This window comes from Ctenopharyngodon idella, chromosome 21 (genome assembly GCF_019924925.1).
Source record: "Ctenopharyngodon idella isolate HZGC_01 chromosome 21, HZGC01, whole genome shotgun sequence".
In the NCBI taxonomy this organism is placed as follows: Eukaryota; Metazoa; Chordata; class Actinopteri; order Cypriniformes; family Xenocyprididae; genus Ctenopharyngodon; species Ctenopharyngodon idella.
Genome location: NC_067240.1, coordinates 24711964 through 24731550, shown reverse-complemented (window position 1 = coordinate 24731550; position 19587 = coordinate 24711964). Strand labels below are relative to the sequence as shown.

At 36.2% G+C, this 19587-nt stretch overlaps 1 protein-coding gene across 2 annotated transcripts in view; it reads right to left on the bottom strand.

Moving 5' to 3' along the window:
* Positions 1 to 650: 650 nt before the first annotated feature.
* Positions 651 to 19587, bottom strand: part of clint1b (clathrin interactor 1b) — a 45232-nt gene continuing 26295 nt past the window's right edge. Inside the window, exons 5-12 of one of the 2 annotated variants that reach the window (XM_051877437.1) lie at positions 18737 to 18907; positions 15415 to 15595; positions 14756 to 14996; positions 13378 to 13459; positions 10848 to 10925; positions 8014 to 8279; positions 5265 to 5439; positions 651 to 2477 (exon numbers count right to left, since the gene is read on the bottom strand). In XM_051877437.1, coding sequence (XP_051733397.1) covers positions 2128 to 2477; positions 5265 to 5439; positions 8014 to 8279; positions 10848 to 10925; positions 13378 to 13459; positions 14756 to 14996; positions 15415 to 15595; positions 18737 to 18907 — 1544 coding nt within the window. In that variant the 3' untranslated portion in view covers positions 651 to 2127. The remainder of the gene's footprint in view (positions 2478 to 5264; positions 5440 to 8013; positions 8280 to 10847; positions 10926 to 13377; positions 13460 to 14755; positions 14997 to 15414; positions 15596 to 18736; positions 18908 to 19587) is intronic. The other variant, XM_051877438.1, reaches the window with a different exon arrangement.

Below are 19587 nucleotides of genomic sequence, written 5' to 3'. Positions count from 1 at the left end.
GACGTCTATGTGATGTGTGTGTGTTTACATCTGGACGATGTATTTTTTTTAGTTTTTGCTCATCTGCAATAGGTCTACATCTATAGGACGTTTCCTGTCAGATGTCAGATAGACGTTTAGAAAATGTCTTTAAGATGTTTATGATTTAAAATGTATGTAAAACTGACATCTTAAAGACGTCTATCAGATGTTTGTAAACAGCAGATGCTTTAACTTTATCTTTAACAGACGTAGTACAAGTGTGCTATCTGAGTAAATGTTCATCTTTATATATTAATAATATAAATGGCCATCTATCAGAAGGCAGGATGTTCATGTTGATTTACAGACCTTAAAAATGCACGTATCAAAAAATAAGAAACAGTAGGCTTTATAGGGTTAAGTGACTCAGCCTGGAGTAGACACTAGAGGGAGCCACAGGTCAAGACACTTGAGAGATTCTTCTGTGGCGAATCAGAGAACATAAAAAGCTGTTTTTAATAAAATTTTGAAACACATTTGGTTTCAATAGAGGCATTGATCACCTCTTTGAATTGTAGTACTACCATTAAAATTATAGGATATTATCCATCTAAGTTTAAAGACAGGACCAAGAAACCTACAATATCACATTAACGACACATACAACACCATTTAAGTCGCAAAGACAGTTTTTGATGAAATCGTTTAATGTTAAACAAAATTTTCGAGTACAATAAAATCAAAAAAATTAAATCTGCAAAGAAACTAATGAAAGAGGCGCTCGATCTTCTGTTTCTCTTTACATTTGCATAAACTAAGGAGTGTTTACTGAATTCACCCATGTCTAGAACGATGTATTTATGCACATGATCTCTCTGTGTAATGTTAAGTATTAAAATAAGAAACTAAACCCCTATGGAATAAATCTAAATAGTAATAAAATAAAGATTTGGTCATTTGGAACATAATGCCTCAGTGCCTGATGGAGGACTCGTTTGTTTACGTCTAAAGCAGCATATGGGAAAATGGACAAAACCAAATGTTTAAAAGAAAAAGAAAAAAAGTGACAAGTAAACTTCATTTGGGGTTCACAATGCTTTCACGATTCCATAGCCATCATACAATCCTGTGACAGACATTTCATAAATGTAACACTGACCCGCAACAATGCTCGAAACTGTAAAATCGACATGCAAACAAAGGATATGACTGTTATTATGAGGCATTATAAATACCACTTCAAGTAGTTACTAGAAATGTGTAACACCACTCCTGCTACCACCACCAAAGCACTTGTTTGTGCGACTTCAGACGACAAATGTTTCTCAAACTCGGTGGAAGAGACCCCTAAAAATCATTCAAGAATGTAATGGCTTTCGCTTTTCATGTAACACAGTTTTAGATTCATAGTACAGTTAATAACCTTCATACAAATTTGTATTATTAAAAAGGTGGCCATTTCACCGGCAGGCACACTTCAAATTTCGCTCAGGCAGCTTGCTACACGAAAGTACTGAAACTATATCTACAGATATAGTCTGTAAATAAAAAGAAAAAAGTTGACCATATTCATCTAAATAACAGATGTTGGAGTGATAACGGAATATAAGGAGTGACAAACTAACAATTCAAACCGGAAACAAAAACAATAGTAAATATTAAGGACCTGTGGTAATTTGTCCTGTCTTATACCATCTGAGAAGTGAGTAAAATAATTTATTTTTTGCACACAGAGATATTTACAAATTCAACCCTTCACGGTCTTTAAATCACAGCATGAGTAATGCAAAATATGAGGTAATTTCTGAAATCAGATGTATTTGAAATGGTGAACGGGGCGAAAAAAAAAAAAGAAGTCTGAGGTTTCTGTTATGAAACAGTGGAAAAATGTACCAAACTGCACACAGCCATCTTTTTTTTTCTTTTAAAAGTATACAATATGCTTTGCACCATTTACAACAAAGAAAATCCACCCTTCGATTATCAACCCCACATGAAATAAAAGCAGATTCTTGTGTGTGTTTTGTTTCTCTGTATCTGTTAACGTATAGGGGCAAGTGATTGAAGAGTTGTGACACTGGCTAGTTTTGTCCATTTTACTGGATGCAGCTCCTTCTTTTGAGAAGGTGTATTTGGACCATTAACCCTCTTCGAGTGGATCACCCTTCATTTCCCAAAGTTGCCAAAGTTTGCAAAGGCATCTTGTTTAGGTTGCACCATGGCGGGGTTCATGCCCTGGCCAATACTCATGCTGGGCATGCCATGGGCACCTTGTAGGCCTATTCCAGCGGGCACCATATTCATGCCCAGTAGTCCTTGATTGACAGGCATTCCTCCAATACCCACAGAGCCCATTCCCATGGTGCCTGTCGCCATAGTAGGAGGCATTCCCATGCTCATGGTCCCTCCGGCCATCATGGGGTTCACTCCTGCTCTGGGAGTAGCTGCTGAGGGCTGGGCGTTGAGTGTCAATCCGGCAAAATTCTGGGAGACCATGTTTAAGGGTGGCTGAACACCTAAATGAGAAACATATTAAGTTATAAATTACAGGTCTTGACACAAATAAATAATACATGCAATTTCTTATAACTGTGACAGCACTCCAATTAGCAGTAGTGGTCGGTATTAATCGAAATTAACCCGAAATCGTGCTTACGGGCCGGGTGATTATGAAATCATAAAGGCTGTGATTTATTTTATGCGCAGCTTGTCAGTGAAGCACGGCTGTGTGATCAGTAGCAAATGCTGCTCCATCTGAAAGCACTGCGTGTTTGAGTCGCTTATAACGTGCATTTGAAAAAGCAAAACGCGTCAAACATCGAATTTCCACAATAATATAAGCCAGCTGGAAAACTTGAAAAATGTCAAAACTTGTGAAATGTCACTCGTTGGTGTATCGGTATTTTTAATATCCTGAGGTAGCTTTAAGGCCGTGTGTCCACCCAAGCTTTTTTCCAATTGTTTTCAATGGGAGCGCCACGTTTTTTAAATGCTAGGAGCATAACGAGGCATTGATGATTGCTGAGCATCTTTTTCATGCTCAAGCACTCAAGTTGAAGAATGTTCATCACAGTCACTTTTTACCCAGCCGTCCAATCAGAGTGGAGGAGGGGCGGGACAAATACAACACCGACCAACCGCCACATTCTGCTAGTACAACATCAACAGATGACAACAAGCAGCATAATAATGGAACAAAATCATTTAAAACAAGAGCTAGAGCAAATATTGTATTGTATCGACATTTTTATATCAAAACAGTACAGAAACAAACTAACTGTGAAATGAGATACTAGTAACAATTAAGCAGATATTTCGTATCACAGCAAGCAAAGCGTCTCAACTGAAAGAAAAAAAAATTCTGCGCTGCTGAAGCGCTCACAGGCATTTTCAGCAGAGTGCCTAGTGTTTTCAGCTAGCTAAAAATGCTTTGGTGGACACACGGCCTAACAGCATCAATAGTGTAATACTTTTATAATCAGAATATAGTCACTTAAATAGTCTGGCCTAGTGTTAATTTAGTTATACAAACATAAGACGACATTAAAAAAAAGATGCGTCCCTCATTGTTCTCCTCAGCAAAAATCAATTCGACCATCAGTTTTCACACTTTCTTGTGAAAAAAGCATGAACACACTGTAAATTAAAGATTTATTGTGCACTTTAGTTAGATTCATTGAATAAAATGTGAGTTTTCACAAGTGTGCCAAAATCATTGATCTTGCGCTGCACTGACTGACAGCTGCTGTGATTAAAGGGAGAGCGCGGTGCTCGCTTTCAGTGTAATTCAATCACAAGAAAAGTTATTGTTTTTCATGAGATTTTGTGAGTACTTCATACTTCACCTTGACGAAATGTATTTTTAAACCTAGTGATTTTATAATGTTTAATGTTTATTCAAATGCGAAACAGTGAAAAACTATTACAGGAAATGGCTAATATATGCACAAATACATGCTACTCTGCCGCCATCTGCTGGTTATAGTGGTAATTAATGTCCTTTTTATTTTTAAATAAAAGTGTTTTCTATCAAATGTTGGATTTCCTACAAATTGAAACGTTTGGTTTTACAAATGGGGACAATCTCAGAAGGATGAACAAATAATGTTTGTGGTCATCACATTAAAAATAACATTTGAAGTGCTGGAAAAAATAATGCGTGTGCGTGTCTAATTACAGACACGTTTCCAACGTTCGCAGCAGCTTCAAGTCTTTATTGCAGTCAATAAAACTGGTTTATTGGCAAATTAGGCAAGTGTGATAACTGCATTTAAAAAAAAAAAAAAAAAAAAAAAAAAAAAAAAAAAAAAAAAAATCAACCATTGATGGTTTTGTGTCAATGCTTAGCGAGTACAGAATGACAGCTAACAGTTCACCGTAAATGCCCAAATTGGCTTAAAGGAACACTCCACTTTTTTTGAAAATAGGCTCATTTTCCAACTCCCTTAGAGTTAAACAGTTGAGTTTTACCATTTTCGAATCCATTCAGCCGATCTCCGGGTCTGGCGGTACCACTTTTAGCATAGCTTAACATAGTTCATTGAATCTGATTAGACCGTTAGTATCTCGTTAAAAAAATGACCAAAGAGTTTCAATATTTTTCCTATTTAAAACTTGACTCTTCTGTAGTTACATCGTGTACTAAGACCGAAGGAAAATTAAAAGTTGCGATTTTCTAGGCCAATATGGCTAGGAACTATACTGTCATTCCGGCGTAATGATCAAGGAACTTTGCTGCTGTACCATGGGTGCAGCAGGCGCAATGATATTACGCAGCGCCTGTGACCCCCTGCTTGCACAGGGAGTGTGTCTTGCAACCATGGAGACATTTGTGAGAGACGCTGTGTAATATCATTGCGCCTGCTGCACCCATGGTATGGCAGCAAAGTTCCTTGATCATTATGCCGGAATGAGAGTATAGTTCCTAGTCATATCGGCCTAGAAAATCGCAACTTTTAATTTTCCTTCTGTATTAGTACACGATGTAACTACAGAAGAGTCAAGTTTTAAATAGGAAAAATATTGAAACTCTTTGGTCATTTTTTAACGAGATGCTAACGGTCTAATCAGATTCAATGAACTATGCTAAGCTATGCTAAAAGTGGTACCGCCAGACCCGGAGATCGGCTGAATGGATTCGAAAACGGTAAAACTCAACTGTTTAGGGGAGTTGGAAAATGAGCCTAGAGTTATTTTCAAAAAAGTGGAGTGTTCCTTTAACGAAAACCAGGAAGTAACCGTTGCATATGGTCGATTGTCAATGTAGGGTTTTGAATAAAAAAATAAAAATTAGGATTTCTAACCTTGCTGTATCATGGTATTGAGTGTGGGCTGTGCGGGCTTTGGAGGATTCAGGCCTGCAGACAGGAAATCCAGACTGATGTTGACGCTTGGGTCTGACCAGGTGGCAGGCATTGATATCTTCCCCCCTGACTTCTGTAGTCCCATCTGCTGGGGCAGTAACGGACCACCTATTGTCTGACGAAGAAAGAACAACAAGTAAATTACTGTAATTTAAAGCTTATGATTACAATGGAATATTTTATTTTATTTTTTTTTATAAATAATATTCATATTGACTGTATTGCAGCACTTTATTTAATATTAAAATTCAGGTGACATCCTTTTTTATACAACATTGATCCACTCATTATACCTATAAAGGTATTGATGCTCATATGGACAGAGTGAGAACACAGTGGAAAAATAATGACTACAGAGTTCAATGAAGGACAATATTGGATTAGCATCATGTATCCATTTAACTCAACCCACGTCTGAATGCCAAACTGATTCACCATGTTTTACTCTGTTCCAGACCTGCTAACCTTGGGAATACAGTATATTTTGTTAAATTCACTTCTCTTTTCTCATGGTCATTTTCCCGACTTACCGCCATATCTTTAACGTATTCAACATATAAATCAGCTGTGAAGAAAACAATACATCATATATTCTTGACACAGGGATGTGAAGCCATAAGGGGTGAAAAATTTGTGAAGAAAAATGTCAGCTTTAAAATGCATATTTTCTTATGGATTATCAAAAAAAAAAAAAAAAAAAAAAAAAAAAAGAAATTAAATTTACAACAAAATATCTGAGTTACTTGTTTTAAAAATGAGGAACGCAAGTTACTTTTTTCCTCCATGTATTGACTGACAGATCTCCTGCCCCCGTGTTGAGAGAAACCGTGATTAAGGTGCAGAGGGTTGTATGTGCTGTGTAAACATGATGATTATTGTAGTTCTAATCTAGACTAAATGTGAGCTTTTACTCATCTCACTTGCACAAAAACAGATTCAGTATTCCTCAAGATGAATAAAAACAGTGAAATGCAAACTCAGAATATACGCAAACATTCAATAATTAAATGTTACACAAATATACTTTATGTATTTAATCTCACTTTATTAACCAATGTCTTCGCTGCTGAACTTTGATGATCCAATTCAACCATACTAATAAGCAAAAAAAAATGTCTTTAGTTACACATCACATTTGTGTTTTGTTTTCTTTTTTATTGCTGAAGTAAGAGTGTTGAACTTTCTTTTCCTGCGTCCTATTCTTCTGTGATTCAGAATGGCAGCACAGCTGAAAGGTTTATTTGAGCTGTGCCCTCTACTGTAGAGGCGTGAATTTGCATTTCCTTCAGCCTTGGTTACTTTTTAGGGAGTAACACAATATTGTAATGCATTACCTTTATTAGTAACTTTCCCCAACACTGTGCATGTCACCAGAGAGAAGTCCGTTGTTTTCAACAGGAGGTCTGGTTAACTCTTTCCCTGCCAGCGTTTTTGAAAAAAAAAGTTGCCAAAAAAATTTCTTTGACTACATCTGGATCGGATTCACAACGATAATCAAAACGTCCATCAACACCCCAAAAGCTTGCACAGTCCTATAGCTTGACCTGGGTCAACATTTCATTCGGAAACATTAGGCAGTTTTGATTTACATGTTGTTTAATGTTGATGATCGCATTATTTTTCATATGCATCTGCTTACAAGTGCTATAGCTTATTTCTGTTTCTTCGCCTGTGTTTTGATCAGAAGATTCTGTACTCTTTCAGAAGATGCGTAATAGCGCCCCCTACCGTATAACAATGAAAACATGGAAAGCCTGAAAATTTCATCAATGGCAGGGAAAGAGTTGAGACATTTTGATATATATATAAATAAATAAAATAAAACATGCATGAATTTTGTTTACAATAAAGCCAGGTGTACACAGTATGATTTAGTCCTTTACGATTGTTGCTTGTCATACATACGAACATGATCCCCACTGTAAGTTGTGTCACACTGTAGGATCAAAGGATGTCATTAATGTCAGACTGTACGACAGTCAAGCCTCGTTAAAAACAAACGCGCACAAGAAGATTCATCCGTGACACATTCTGTGATGGTGAGCTGCATTTACATGCAGGATTGAAATGGTAGCTAGCAAACTCGTATTGAAAAGAAAAAGAGAAAAAAAAAATGAAGATGTTATGGGTAGAGGTAGTGGTGGTTTGTTGTTGTCAAACTTACTGAGGCACCATGTTCTGCTCTCCTATTGGTTTTTGTTATGACTGTTGTTGTAAGAGAAGCCAAACCTTCTGACACTGGCAGGATTTCATCGTAGGTAAAATATGATCGCAATGGTCATTAATCAGCTGTTAGCAATCATACCAAACTAGCGATCAAAAACTACACATATTTTAGCCTAGGGTCAGAGGAATCTTTTACGATTTGCAAAATTTGTCTCAGATGACCAAATCATGGCCAAAATCGTACAATGTGAACCTGACTTAAGATCTATAATATGCATTTAGAAAATAGATAAAGGTGGATTTCCATTTCTTTAATGACAACAGTGCAGGTGCACATGCACACGCACAACCGAACACAAAGGCGTCACCAGCTTTTTGCATAGTTTAGAGTCACAAATCATAACAGTGTGCTTTGAGGTCAAAATGCATACCTGCTACGGAAAAAGAGTACGAAATGGCACATTTGTTCTACTGAGAAGTGTTTCTGATAAAGTGAACTGGCGCTTCAGGTCTCTCTGTTTACCTGTGATCTGGACAGAGGTGTGGTTGTGTTCTGCGGGCACATGTTGAAGGTCATGCTTTGGGATGCGCTGAGGCTGCTGTTGTTGTGGGCCATCAGGTCAAAGAGGTCAGCGGATGGTGGTTGGGTGGATGTGGGTGCAGGGGCGGGCGGAGCGGGTACGTCACTGAACAGGTCTGGGATGGCAGACTGAGCAGCAGCAGCAGGAGGACTGGTGGAGGAGAAGGCGTTCCAGTCACCAAACTCACCGTTACCAGTAGACAGCGAACCTGAGGAGACAGATATATTTTAGGGGTGTAACATTTCTCGGTAAAACAAAAAACGAACCGTCCGGTTCTCCACCTAAATCTGCAACGCATCTATAATATGGTTTGTTGAGAGGATTAACAACATGTAAAACAGACAGACAACAGAAATCGGCTAATGTATGTTTCTGTCAATGGATACGCATTCTGGCTTCCCAATACGTTACAACAGCGATGATCAAAAAAGGTGGACAAAACAGTCACTCTTTGTAAACTTTGTTCAACAGGAGTGCCGTATGCTCGAATATGACGAGTCATTTACGCCATCATCACCCAGGTGTTGATAACGCACGACCTGAACAGCACACGTTGCTATCTGTGTTTAAACTAAACTCATTTAAGCCTTGCTAATTTAAATTCAAGAGCAAGACGTGTAAGACAACTCACGCGCGTTGTGAGAAGTTTTGTGTGTGCACTCATCTGAAGCGCGTACACGGAAAGCCGCGTCTCAGACAGCACGCAAATATGAAGTTCTCTTTCATGTATTGCGCTTGAACGGACAAATTTACACAAAAATTATGGTCAACATGCCTGTCTTGACAAGTATCCTATCAAACATAGTAGGTTATGTCTTAAGAGAATGTAAACACTCGAGAAAGACAATGCATGTGTATCAGTGTCAGTATTTTGGATCTGTGCATTATGTTTTAAAGTGACAGCAGCCTAATATTCCCAGTGTCTGTTTTTCATGTTAATCAAACAAAAGACAAGAAAATCACTCACTGCTCTTGACTGAATAGCTTTTGTAACTTTAATAATGATTAATGTTTCTTTAATTTATACAGTGAAGATTATATGCATTGTTATTTTACATTTTATTCAATTTCTGTACCTGAAAACTACTGTTAGATACCTTAATAACCTGAAAAGCACTATTTTATTTTTATCATCTTTGCTCTATTGTATTTATGTGTGTTGTTTGTAGTTTATTTTTGTTCTTATTTTCTTTATTTTTATTTGACAGTAGTCCTTTTTCCCCTGAACATAGCACATACCGAACCGTACCGAAACCGTGACCTTAAAACTGATAAAAACCAAACCGTGAGTAATTTGAACCCCTAATACACCCCTAATATATAAAAAATATTAAGCAGCACAACCACTTTCAACTGTGATTATAAGAAATGTTTCTTGAACCCAAATCAGAATGATTTATGCAGGATCATGTGACACTGGAAATTCGGCTTTGCCATGACAGGAATAATTTACATTTTAAAATGTATTAAAATAGAAAACATTCATTTTAAATTGTAATAACATTTCACAATATGTTTTATTGAATTTTTATGCTTTTAGGGAGGAACGAAAGCACATCGCTGTGAATAAAAGCAGCACTAAAATCGCACAGCCCTAGTGTTCTGCTGTCATTGCTGTAGGTTTGCGGTCGTTGCAATGTCTCCGCAAAGATGTTGCAAATTTATTGTCCTTTTCAGACACCTGGTAGAACTGACAGACTGGGTAATGTAGTGACGCAATTTTAGCCGCACATATAAAAATCGGCTTGCAAGTTTTTTCGTCATATATATATAGGCAGGTTTCTTCAAGCGTCTTGGAGACGTTGCCACAGTTCTTCTGGATTTAGTCTTAGTTTTTTTCTGTTTCTTCATGTGATCCCATACAGTTTCTGCATTATGTTTGCACCACATGACATTTATATATTACACTATATTTATGCTCACATACAGGTTTATTATTGATTTGTGTTAATTCTCCTACTGGCATGGCCATTGGTCCACTGTTGCGTGGCTATTCATGAGACTTATAACTGGATCCTGACACATGCACACACTGCTCTTAAGGAGCGAGTCTCTGTCAGGGGAGATGGGGCATGGATTATGGGAGCTGACGTGTGTCTGTGCTCATAACACTCAGCAGGTAGCTGCTCCATCTGGACCCCTCAGTCACTCATCAATATTTCACTGCGTCGTGTGTTGCTACTCCAATCATATTTCAGACAAGCCAACAGAATTGTCATCCTACTGCCCACCAGCAAAGTGACACTCGCTCTGCATTGAGGTGAGGCCAAGGGAGGAATGAGAATGATGGGAAAAGTCAACCCAAGCCCACCCATTTATCTCTAAGGTGGGATACGGTGAATTGCTGTAAAAACTTACTAAATGCTCAAATGGCACAAATCAAAAATCATCCGCCAAGCACAAACTGAGCATAAAATTGGCTTTGGCAAGTAAAGAAAATGTACACTAAAGAAAAGCTACTTTTAAATGGAAAATTTACCATCAGATTTTTCTTTTTTTTTTATTGGTGTTACTCTAGAACTTTGTTTCTCCAAAAATACTTCTTTTTTTTTTAATTTTTTTTTTTTTTTTTTTTTTTTTTTTTTTTAAATCTAAGCACACCTGTACCTCTGGTTTGAGTGTTCAGATTACACTTCACATAACTATGTGTCAGTGTTTTGTTAATGAGACATTTACAGATCACCAATTATTATTAGGCAAAAACATAATTTTGGTCCCCGTGCAGGTGTGTACTCTGCATGTGATCGTAAACAATGTGCAGTTGGATCACACATACCAGCAGCTGACGGGAGACTGGCAGAGGCAGCAGGTGAGGAAAAGTCGGCAAAGTCTCCAATGAGATCTGAGCTTCCAACTGTAAACAATCAAGATGACGCATAGTCTTTAGAAAGCAATTCTACAATATTATTGAGAAATGCAAGCATAAACAGGACAAAAAAAAAAAAAAAAAGAAAAAACAGTAAAAATTGTAATATTGTGAAATATTATTACAATTCAATGTTTTCTGTTTTAAATGTATTTAAAAAGATTATTTAGTTTTAATTTATCTAAATTAATTTATTTTTTGTAATTTAAATTTATTTTTATTTAATAATTTAAATAACAGCAAAGCTGAATTTTCAGCATCATTACTCCAGTTTTCAGTGTCACATGATCCTTCAGAAATCATTGTAATATGTTGATTTGCTGCTCAACAAAAATTTCTTATTATAATCAATGTTGAAAACTGTTATGCTGCTTATTTTTTTTGTGTAAACCGGGATACATTTTTTCATGATTCTTCGATGAATACAGTTCAAGAGAACAGCATTTATTTTAAAGATTATTTCTGTAACATTATACATGTCTTTACTGTCACTAATCATCAATTCAGAGTATCTGCAGTTATCTGTGTTTCCAATTTAACACTTTAATACCATTTTCAAGACCCTTCCCAAAAAAAAAAAAAAGTTAAGACCTGCACATCGGGCTTCAATATGAACGAAATCACCCTGCTCAACAGATATGTGTGTCATTGATGAATAAGGTTTTTAAAAGTGTAAAAAAAAACAAAACAAAAAAAACATAATGGACATATAATTAATTTTGAAGTTTTATTAAGTGTTAACAATGAGATTATGTGGTTTTTATAATCACTTAACACTGCTTTTGTCACTTTTTACAAGATGGACAAAATCTGTCACTAAAAAAGTCATTCGGTTTAACCAAAATTTTTGTGATATTTAAAAAATGCTAACAGGCTGATATCTAGCTAGCTAGCTTGCTAGCAAAAGAACAATCAAACATTTTATATTTAGTACAAGTTTTTAAAATATTACAACATTTTCCATGTTTTATAGCAGTTGTACCGGATGACCTGATGTTTCGGGACAAGCGTATGAGCAAGTAAAAACATGAATTTTTCAAATAGTTAAGAGAGAGTTAGTTACTTTGCTTCATAACTATGTGGTCCTTTGCAGGTGTTTGAATGATGTCATATCCTGTCACATGATATTGACCACATGACTTGATTCAAAATGGTCCTTTTATATTTGTTACTCCAAATGACATCAACGAAATTAATTTTTTCCGGACATTCTTTCTCATAACAAAGCAACAACTTCTACACATCATTTTAATACCATTTTGCACTATGATGATATATGATGTTATAAAATCATGCCAGAATAAAAAATATATGCATTTATTACATTTTAAGATATTCTAATCACAAATGAAATGGCTGTATTGGCCTTTGGACGGTTAAACCAAATGACCTTTTAACACTTTAAAATCTTTAAAAATACCTTTATATGTAGCAAAATATAATTAAAACCTTTTGGATTAGATAAAAGAGATCTAGTTGTACTACCTTACATACTTTGGATGTCATCTCTTTGTTTTTTACGTCATTGACCCATATACAGTACAAATGAACAAATTGAGGTTTTTTTTTATTTGGGGATACAAATAGTAATATAACGAGTAATATAGTTTTGTTTTAATTCACTTTTATGCATCAGACTGATTTCACGATTTCAAAAAGCACTGAGCGAAAATGAAATTTAAATCTTTACTGCTGCATCAGTTCAGTTGAATTTTTAAGACTTTTGAAAGGTGGATTTAAGACATTTTATGTTGATTAAGGCCTTATTTTTACATTAAGGAATGAATGCATCCTTGCTGAATAAAAGTACTTTTTAATACAAAATGTATTTTTCAGGATAGAAAAAAAATCTCTGATTTATATCAAAATAATAATCTCTGATTTTTTTCTATCGTGACAATGCAGAATAGTAACAACCGGTCTGGATGCGTGACTAGAACTCAAATGCACAGGTAAACACATGTATCCATCCACATAAAACACAATTAGGTTGTCACAAACTGGTTGCAACAGCTCGTGACCTCCTGACTGATGTCAACAGACACAGCACAGCTGTTGGGTTGGTGACAGGATACGGAGGGACAGCAGCATCTGTGCACCCATCTCCTATTCGTTCTTTCTCTCCCACACACACAACTCACACCCATCTGGGGCACTTAGATGCCTCTGACTGCATCTGAGAAACTTCTTCCATGAGTATAGCTTTAAAAGCTACATAAACTTTTATGGAAAAAGTTTCTCTTTCAGATTTCAGTCTCTGTATAGAAGAAATTGGGCTCAAAATTAAACAATGAACAAGTAGTTAAAGGATAAGCTCCACACACACTGAGCTGTGGTATCTATACAGGAGGTTTGGTTTCTAATCAGTTTGTGAGTGGTAAAAGTGATGCTTGTAGCAAAAAACATTTTAAATGTGAAAATGCAACTGATCGGGTCTTACCTGAAGACACTGGTTGACCAGAGCCAGAGTCCACCATCAACAGGTCTGCAAGCCCTATGCTGGATGACTGACTCACTGATGCCTGAAAAGAGAATCAAGAATGTCATATTTCACTTCTACCACATGACGGCAGCACAGGCTTCCTTTTGCAACCATAATCACCATCACAGAGAGGACTGTATAAGAGCATTCATGTATTTTTAGTCTACCGTACGGACACCTTCTGCAGTGTCTATGTAAAAATCAATGTAAATTACTGGTCGAGTCATTATTATAGCTAATACAAATAAATATTTATAAAATAAGATGGCCAATATAACACCAATTTATTACAAAAAAAATCAATTTCTTTCATTTGAGCGTTTAGGAAGTTATTACAGCAATTCTTTATTATTATTATTGCTGATGCAAATAAAGGTAATAACAGCAAGATATTCCAAATAATTTAACCTATCGGAAATGATACATGCTTAAAATTATGAAAATTAAATTGATGCTTATTTCACAATATTTAAACTATTATTTTTATTATTATTATTATTATTATTATTGCCAATACAAATATTTATATATAAATTAATATGCCCAATATAACACCAATATATTAAAAATTATTCAATTTCTCTCATTTGTGCATTTAAGAAGTTATTACAGCAATTCTTTATTATTATTATTATTGCTAATGCAAATAAATATTTATAAAGTCAATAACAGCAATATATTATAAATAATTCATCCTATGGGAAACGATACATGCTTAATTATGGAAATTAATTTAATGTTTATTTTTCATATTTAAACATTATTATTACTATTATTAAGAAGAAGAAGAAGAAAATGTTAAAGTCCTCCTGCAGTCAATAATTTTATCCCTTAAACTCATCTTTGATAATCCATGCAGCCATGAATATGCAAATTAGTCCTGTCTCCATTCAATCACACCAGCTCGGACTACTGGTTAAATTTAGTCATGTATGTTTGAACCAGAAACTGATTCAGAAGAAGAAGAGGAAGAGCAAATTATATTTATTATTATATTTGGCTTGACTACGTTATCAAACAGCTAATAATGTGTTGCTAATGTTACACAAACCATGTTCTCGTTCAACATCTCAGAGTCAGACTCCTGTTTTTGTGTAGGCATACCAACGCAACATCAATGCCACAGAAGCCAATTCAGATATTCCAGAAAACAGATTCCAATCTGATACACAATTATTGGATTTGGACTTAGATTGTGGAACTGACACTCCTGCAGTTACAAAATTGGCCAAATGTTTTAAAACGGCTTTAAACAACTTAGAGATTTCAGCACCAGAGCCTTCCATTTCATTATGTACCATTTACAGCAGGATGAATTTGGAGGGCAGTATTTTACCTTGTTGTTATCAGCATCGGGACTGCTTTTGCCGCCAGTGTAATGAGCAGCTGCGCCCAGGTCGACGGTTTTGGACGGGACTCCGCCGCGTTTGCGTGTGGAGGTGGTAGTGGTGGTGGAGGTGATTGTATCTGTGTTCTGTGTGATCTGGATGCTCTTGGTTGTTACAGTCTCTTCATCATCCTTGAACTCCGACTTTGCAGGACGACCATTCCGTGAAACTCTGTCCTCCTCATTGTCACTGCAGGAGGAGGCAACAGTAAGGCAAAAACTAATATCTAGTCAAAATTTATACTATGGGGCAGAACTATGTTAGTTCATATAGGTGGTTTAATTTCAAAGCATTAAAATCAGCATGAAATGAAAATTCACCTATTTTTTAAATGCATGTTATTGATCTTATTACAACTCACTTTGTAATTCTTAATCAAAATGTCATAACTTGATCCAGACATCTCTCTCGTGATGTATGCAGAATCCTCCTAACCCCGCCCCTTTCTTACAATTGACTGCAAGCTCACTTTCAGCCGATAAAATTGTCTATTTTCTGATAATCCGTTTTTTACACTCGGATGTACGTCACAATACATAGGAAAAGATCTGTCTCTATTTCTGTTTCATAGCTTTATCAATTCAATAGACAATTCAAAATTCAGTACCTGATATGGTCTGGCGAATCATCTCTCTCCTTCTTGCGGAATTTGTTGATAGTGTCATCAATGGTGCTTCCAATTTTGTCACTTATCTCCCCAAGTTTTTCACTGAAGGGGAAGCTGCTCTTGTTTTTGTCCCAGTCCTCGTCCCATTTGCTTTTGGATTCGGGGTCAAATCGCTCTCCCGCTGAGAATGTTGATACAGAATTAGTTAGGTGCTGAATTTATTTGAGATATTTAATGCTTCAGATAGGCATTTAATAAGAATGAACTTTGGAAGATAGCCATTTATTGCCTGTTTTCAAATGATAATAAAGCACAACATTAACTGCAGCAGGGAAATAGTGCTGACTTTCATGAATGAGGTGCAAACTATAATATGACTAATTTACATAGTGTGTTTTAAGCTGAAAAGAATGACAATGACTTTAATAAGACAGGTTTTTGCGTTAAAATACCACATGCAAAAGTGATGCAATTGTTTAAATTTGTCTCCTTGATGGACTTGCACATATACACGCATTTCAAACTTTGAGAAGTGTGGGAAATACACCTGACTAAAAAACTCAACCAACTTAAAAGTATAACTTAAAATCAAGTTGTCTACCCCCTCTGACCCTGTGGTATTTTTATCTTTCGCAACCAAAAACAAATGAATGCCATCATTAATTGGAAATTTGAAACTGTACTACAGCTAATAAAGGGAGAAATCTGAGCAGCAAATCAAAACAGAATCCAAGCACAATCTTTTGACTTTGTAACACAAGTAACATCACTAATGACATGACAAGGGACATGGCATCTTGACTTGATTAGACAGCTCTAAGAGAAAATCAGATCTCTGCTTTTTGTATTACATGTTATTTCCTCTAACCTGATCATAAACATCACCAAATGATGCAGTGAGCAAAGTTGAAAAAGTGATAGCCCTGAAATCAGAACAGCTCTAATCAAAAGATCAGTTGTGGGAAGAAGGGAATCCAGGGGGAATTTTTCCACACTATGCGAGAAAACTTCAGAGGGCCTAAAACAAATCCCTGTGGGATGCCTACAGTACAGAGATGAAGCAGCTCACTTTTGGGGGTCAATCACAGTTTCAACAGATAAAAAAAAAAAAAAAAATGTCTCAAAATGACCTGGGACCAAAGGGAATTTCAGGTTTATTTGATTACCAATTAACCCACTGGGACCAATCACCACAATGTCGAAACGCATTTAAGGAACAAAAAAAGTACCTGATAGAAAGAACTATCCTGCTGAAAGCACCAGCAACATGGCATCTCTTTTTTGTGAACATCAAAATTGATAAGATTCCAATAAGATTCCAATGACAAACAATTTGTCTGTCCACACTAGATGTGATGCGACACTGAGACGTAATCAAGTCAATCACAGCCAATCAGAAGAGCGCATGGGTGGGCTCTCTCAACGAAATGGATAAGTACATAATCAAATTCATGAATAGTACACCATTTTAACATTATTAAAAATACATACCGAGTTACTGAAACAATTTTTGTCATAGAATTCACATTGTAAACGTTCTTGTTTCCTTTTATTTATTTTGAAGATCTGAGGTGAATTGTCTATTGTTGCTTTCAGTACAGCTATAAAAGAAAATGATATTCAAACTTACATTAGATGCTTTTAGCATTAAATAAAGCACATGAACATTACCTGAGATTATAATTGCCATACTTTGTGTTGTTGTTCCAGCCGCAACATCGCAGAAAAATAGAAACTGTTTCTAAAACAGAATGGCCGCCTGTCACCATCGCAGCTGGTTAGGACAAAAACTCTGATTAACATGGAAAAGATACCTTTTTTTATCGCATGTCGTGGAGTCGCGTCTAGTTAGGATACGGTGTTAGTATACGGATATTAAATCAGAGCAGATTATCTTGGCATGCGTTTGCACCATGTAAACTGGCACAAGTTGTTGTCGGATTATCAAGTCATAAATGATGCAAGCATCAGCTTTTTGCCCATTTTCCCAGTAATGTCTCAGATAACATTTATTACATTTTTAGGTTTGCACACGTTCAGGGAACAACAATCAGTTTGTTCAACCAGCGGCAGAATATCCAGGCTTTTTCCTGGGTCAAAAATGGTCTTTGGTGGTGGCTGACAGACATGGTCATCCAAACAAACAGTAAAAAGTGCCCTACCCACGTGATCTGCTAGCCCAATACTGACAATAAGTTACCTGCCACTCTCACTGTAATTCTTTTTTGTCCTCTTTGCAAAAAAAATCTGTGATTTCATAGCTTTGTAAGAGAAGATGCTTCTTTGCTAGACCAGAAAATTATTTTGGTATATATAATACTAATTAATAATCAGTATTAAAAAGTAGCATTAAAAAGTTAATTTAACTAATAGTCTAATTTTCTGTCATACACTAAATTGAATGCACCTAGCTAACAACAACTTTCTTTGTTCTGGTTTCACCTCACTCCAGTCTAAACTAACTGATTTTATAGGTAATTTACATTGTCATATAAATAACCTGAAAATACTGTGGATTATTAAGGCTAAATATTACTAACCACTCTTGCTAAATGGGGTAAGCACACATTTCAGAGGTGTTCTGAGTAAATTATTTATACCGATTCAGACGTGACCTCTCGTGAGTTCAGTGTTGGACAGATCAGTTGTTTTAACCAGTCATTAAAATGAATCGGTTCAAATGAGTCATTAGGTCACGAATCGGACATTGGTGGACATGGACGCGTTGCGTGTGAATCGCGGCTGTTATTAGGACATCTCAAAAGATTTATCAACACAGAAAACACTTCATCATTGGATAGGATTGAAAAGTGTGGTTTATGTCAGCTGTATGTGGGGGGCGCCTGTCAGAGAAGATGAAGTGACGTTCTTTTGAGCATTATTCACACCCAGCGGTTACGTGAAACATGGATTCGGTCTTCTGAAATTTTAGTATCGTGACAGATGATTTAGATTAATATGTGCGTGAGAGAGAGAGAGAGCAAAGACAGTGCTTAGTTTGAAGACAGAGAGAGTTTGTGCACTGAGGAAGGAGCTCTCTGCTCGTTCTCTCCATCAGTTAACAGGCGCCTTATCACAAGCGCAGCAATCATCTGCATCCCTCATATACAACTCAATAACTGATCAAATAAGGCTTTGGCGGGACAAAAATTTGTTTTGGCGGCCGCCAAAAAATTTTCAATGTAGGAAAAACCCTGATATCTGGGAAATCTTTTGATAAACAGTCTTCATTTTTGCAGTTCCATTATTGGCACTAGTGGTTGTAGAAATCATGCACTTTCAAATTTAGCAACACTCAAATTTGCTACATTTGACCACTTACAGTTACTTTGTTTAAAACCTCCCATGCTGTCAGAAGATACTCCAATGTATTTGTCTTTATTCTTCTTAGCCTTCTTCCTCTCCTCACGTAACCGGTCATCATCCTGAACAAACTCGACCATTTCTTTCACCTTCTGCCGTACGTTAATGCCCTGGTCCTTCCCATTCTCATCTAGCAAAACAGAAAAGAGCATGTCAAGTCATATGGAACTGTTTGGCCCATTTATTCTTGTTTTTGCAAACCTCCATTAGATACAGTAAGAAAAAAATGTTGGTAATAAGAACCAAACATCAGAATGTGACTCGACGCAAAAAGTTCAGTAGTTGAAAAAAGATGATACTGTAGTCAATTTGTCTTTTTTTAATGCCAAAACAGCTGCAACACGTGGACCTTTGCTATTGAGATATGCTGCATGGATCTCCTACAAAAGCCTTGGTAGGATGCAAAATTATTTCTTATTTTGCTTTCCTCATTAAATATGCATTGAATACGAATTCAGAAATACAATGGTGTAAAGCCTTTTGGGTTGAATACTGAAATGAAACCAAAGCTACTGATGTGCTAATGTTCATGAATAGTCTCAGTAGATGATTGAAAATGTGTGAAAATGATGAAAAATTAAACAGAATAGCTTCTGAAAAGACAGATTCTTTGAAACATATTTAGAACAAGGCAGAGTTTTAAATAGCTACAAAAAAGGAAAAGAAACAGACACTAACACCTCAAGCACTGACTATGAAGCTGTATAATCTGTCATTCATGTTACTGCTTTGTCATTCACTAATCAGAAAAATGCAGCTTAATAAAGATGTAGTAACTTCAGAAAGAATATTTTTCACATTTTTGTTCAT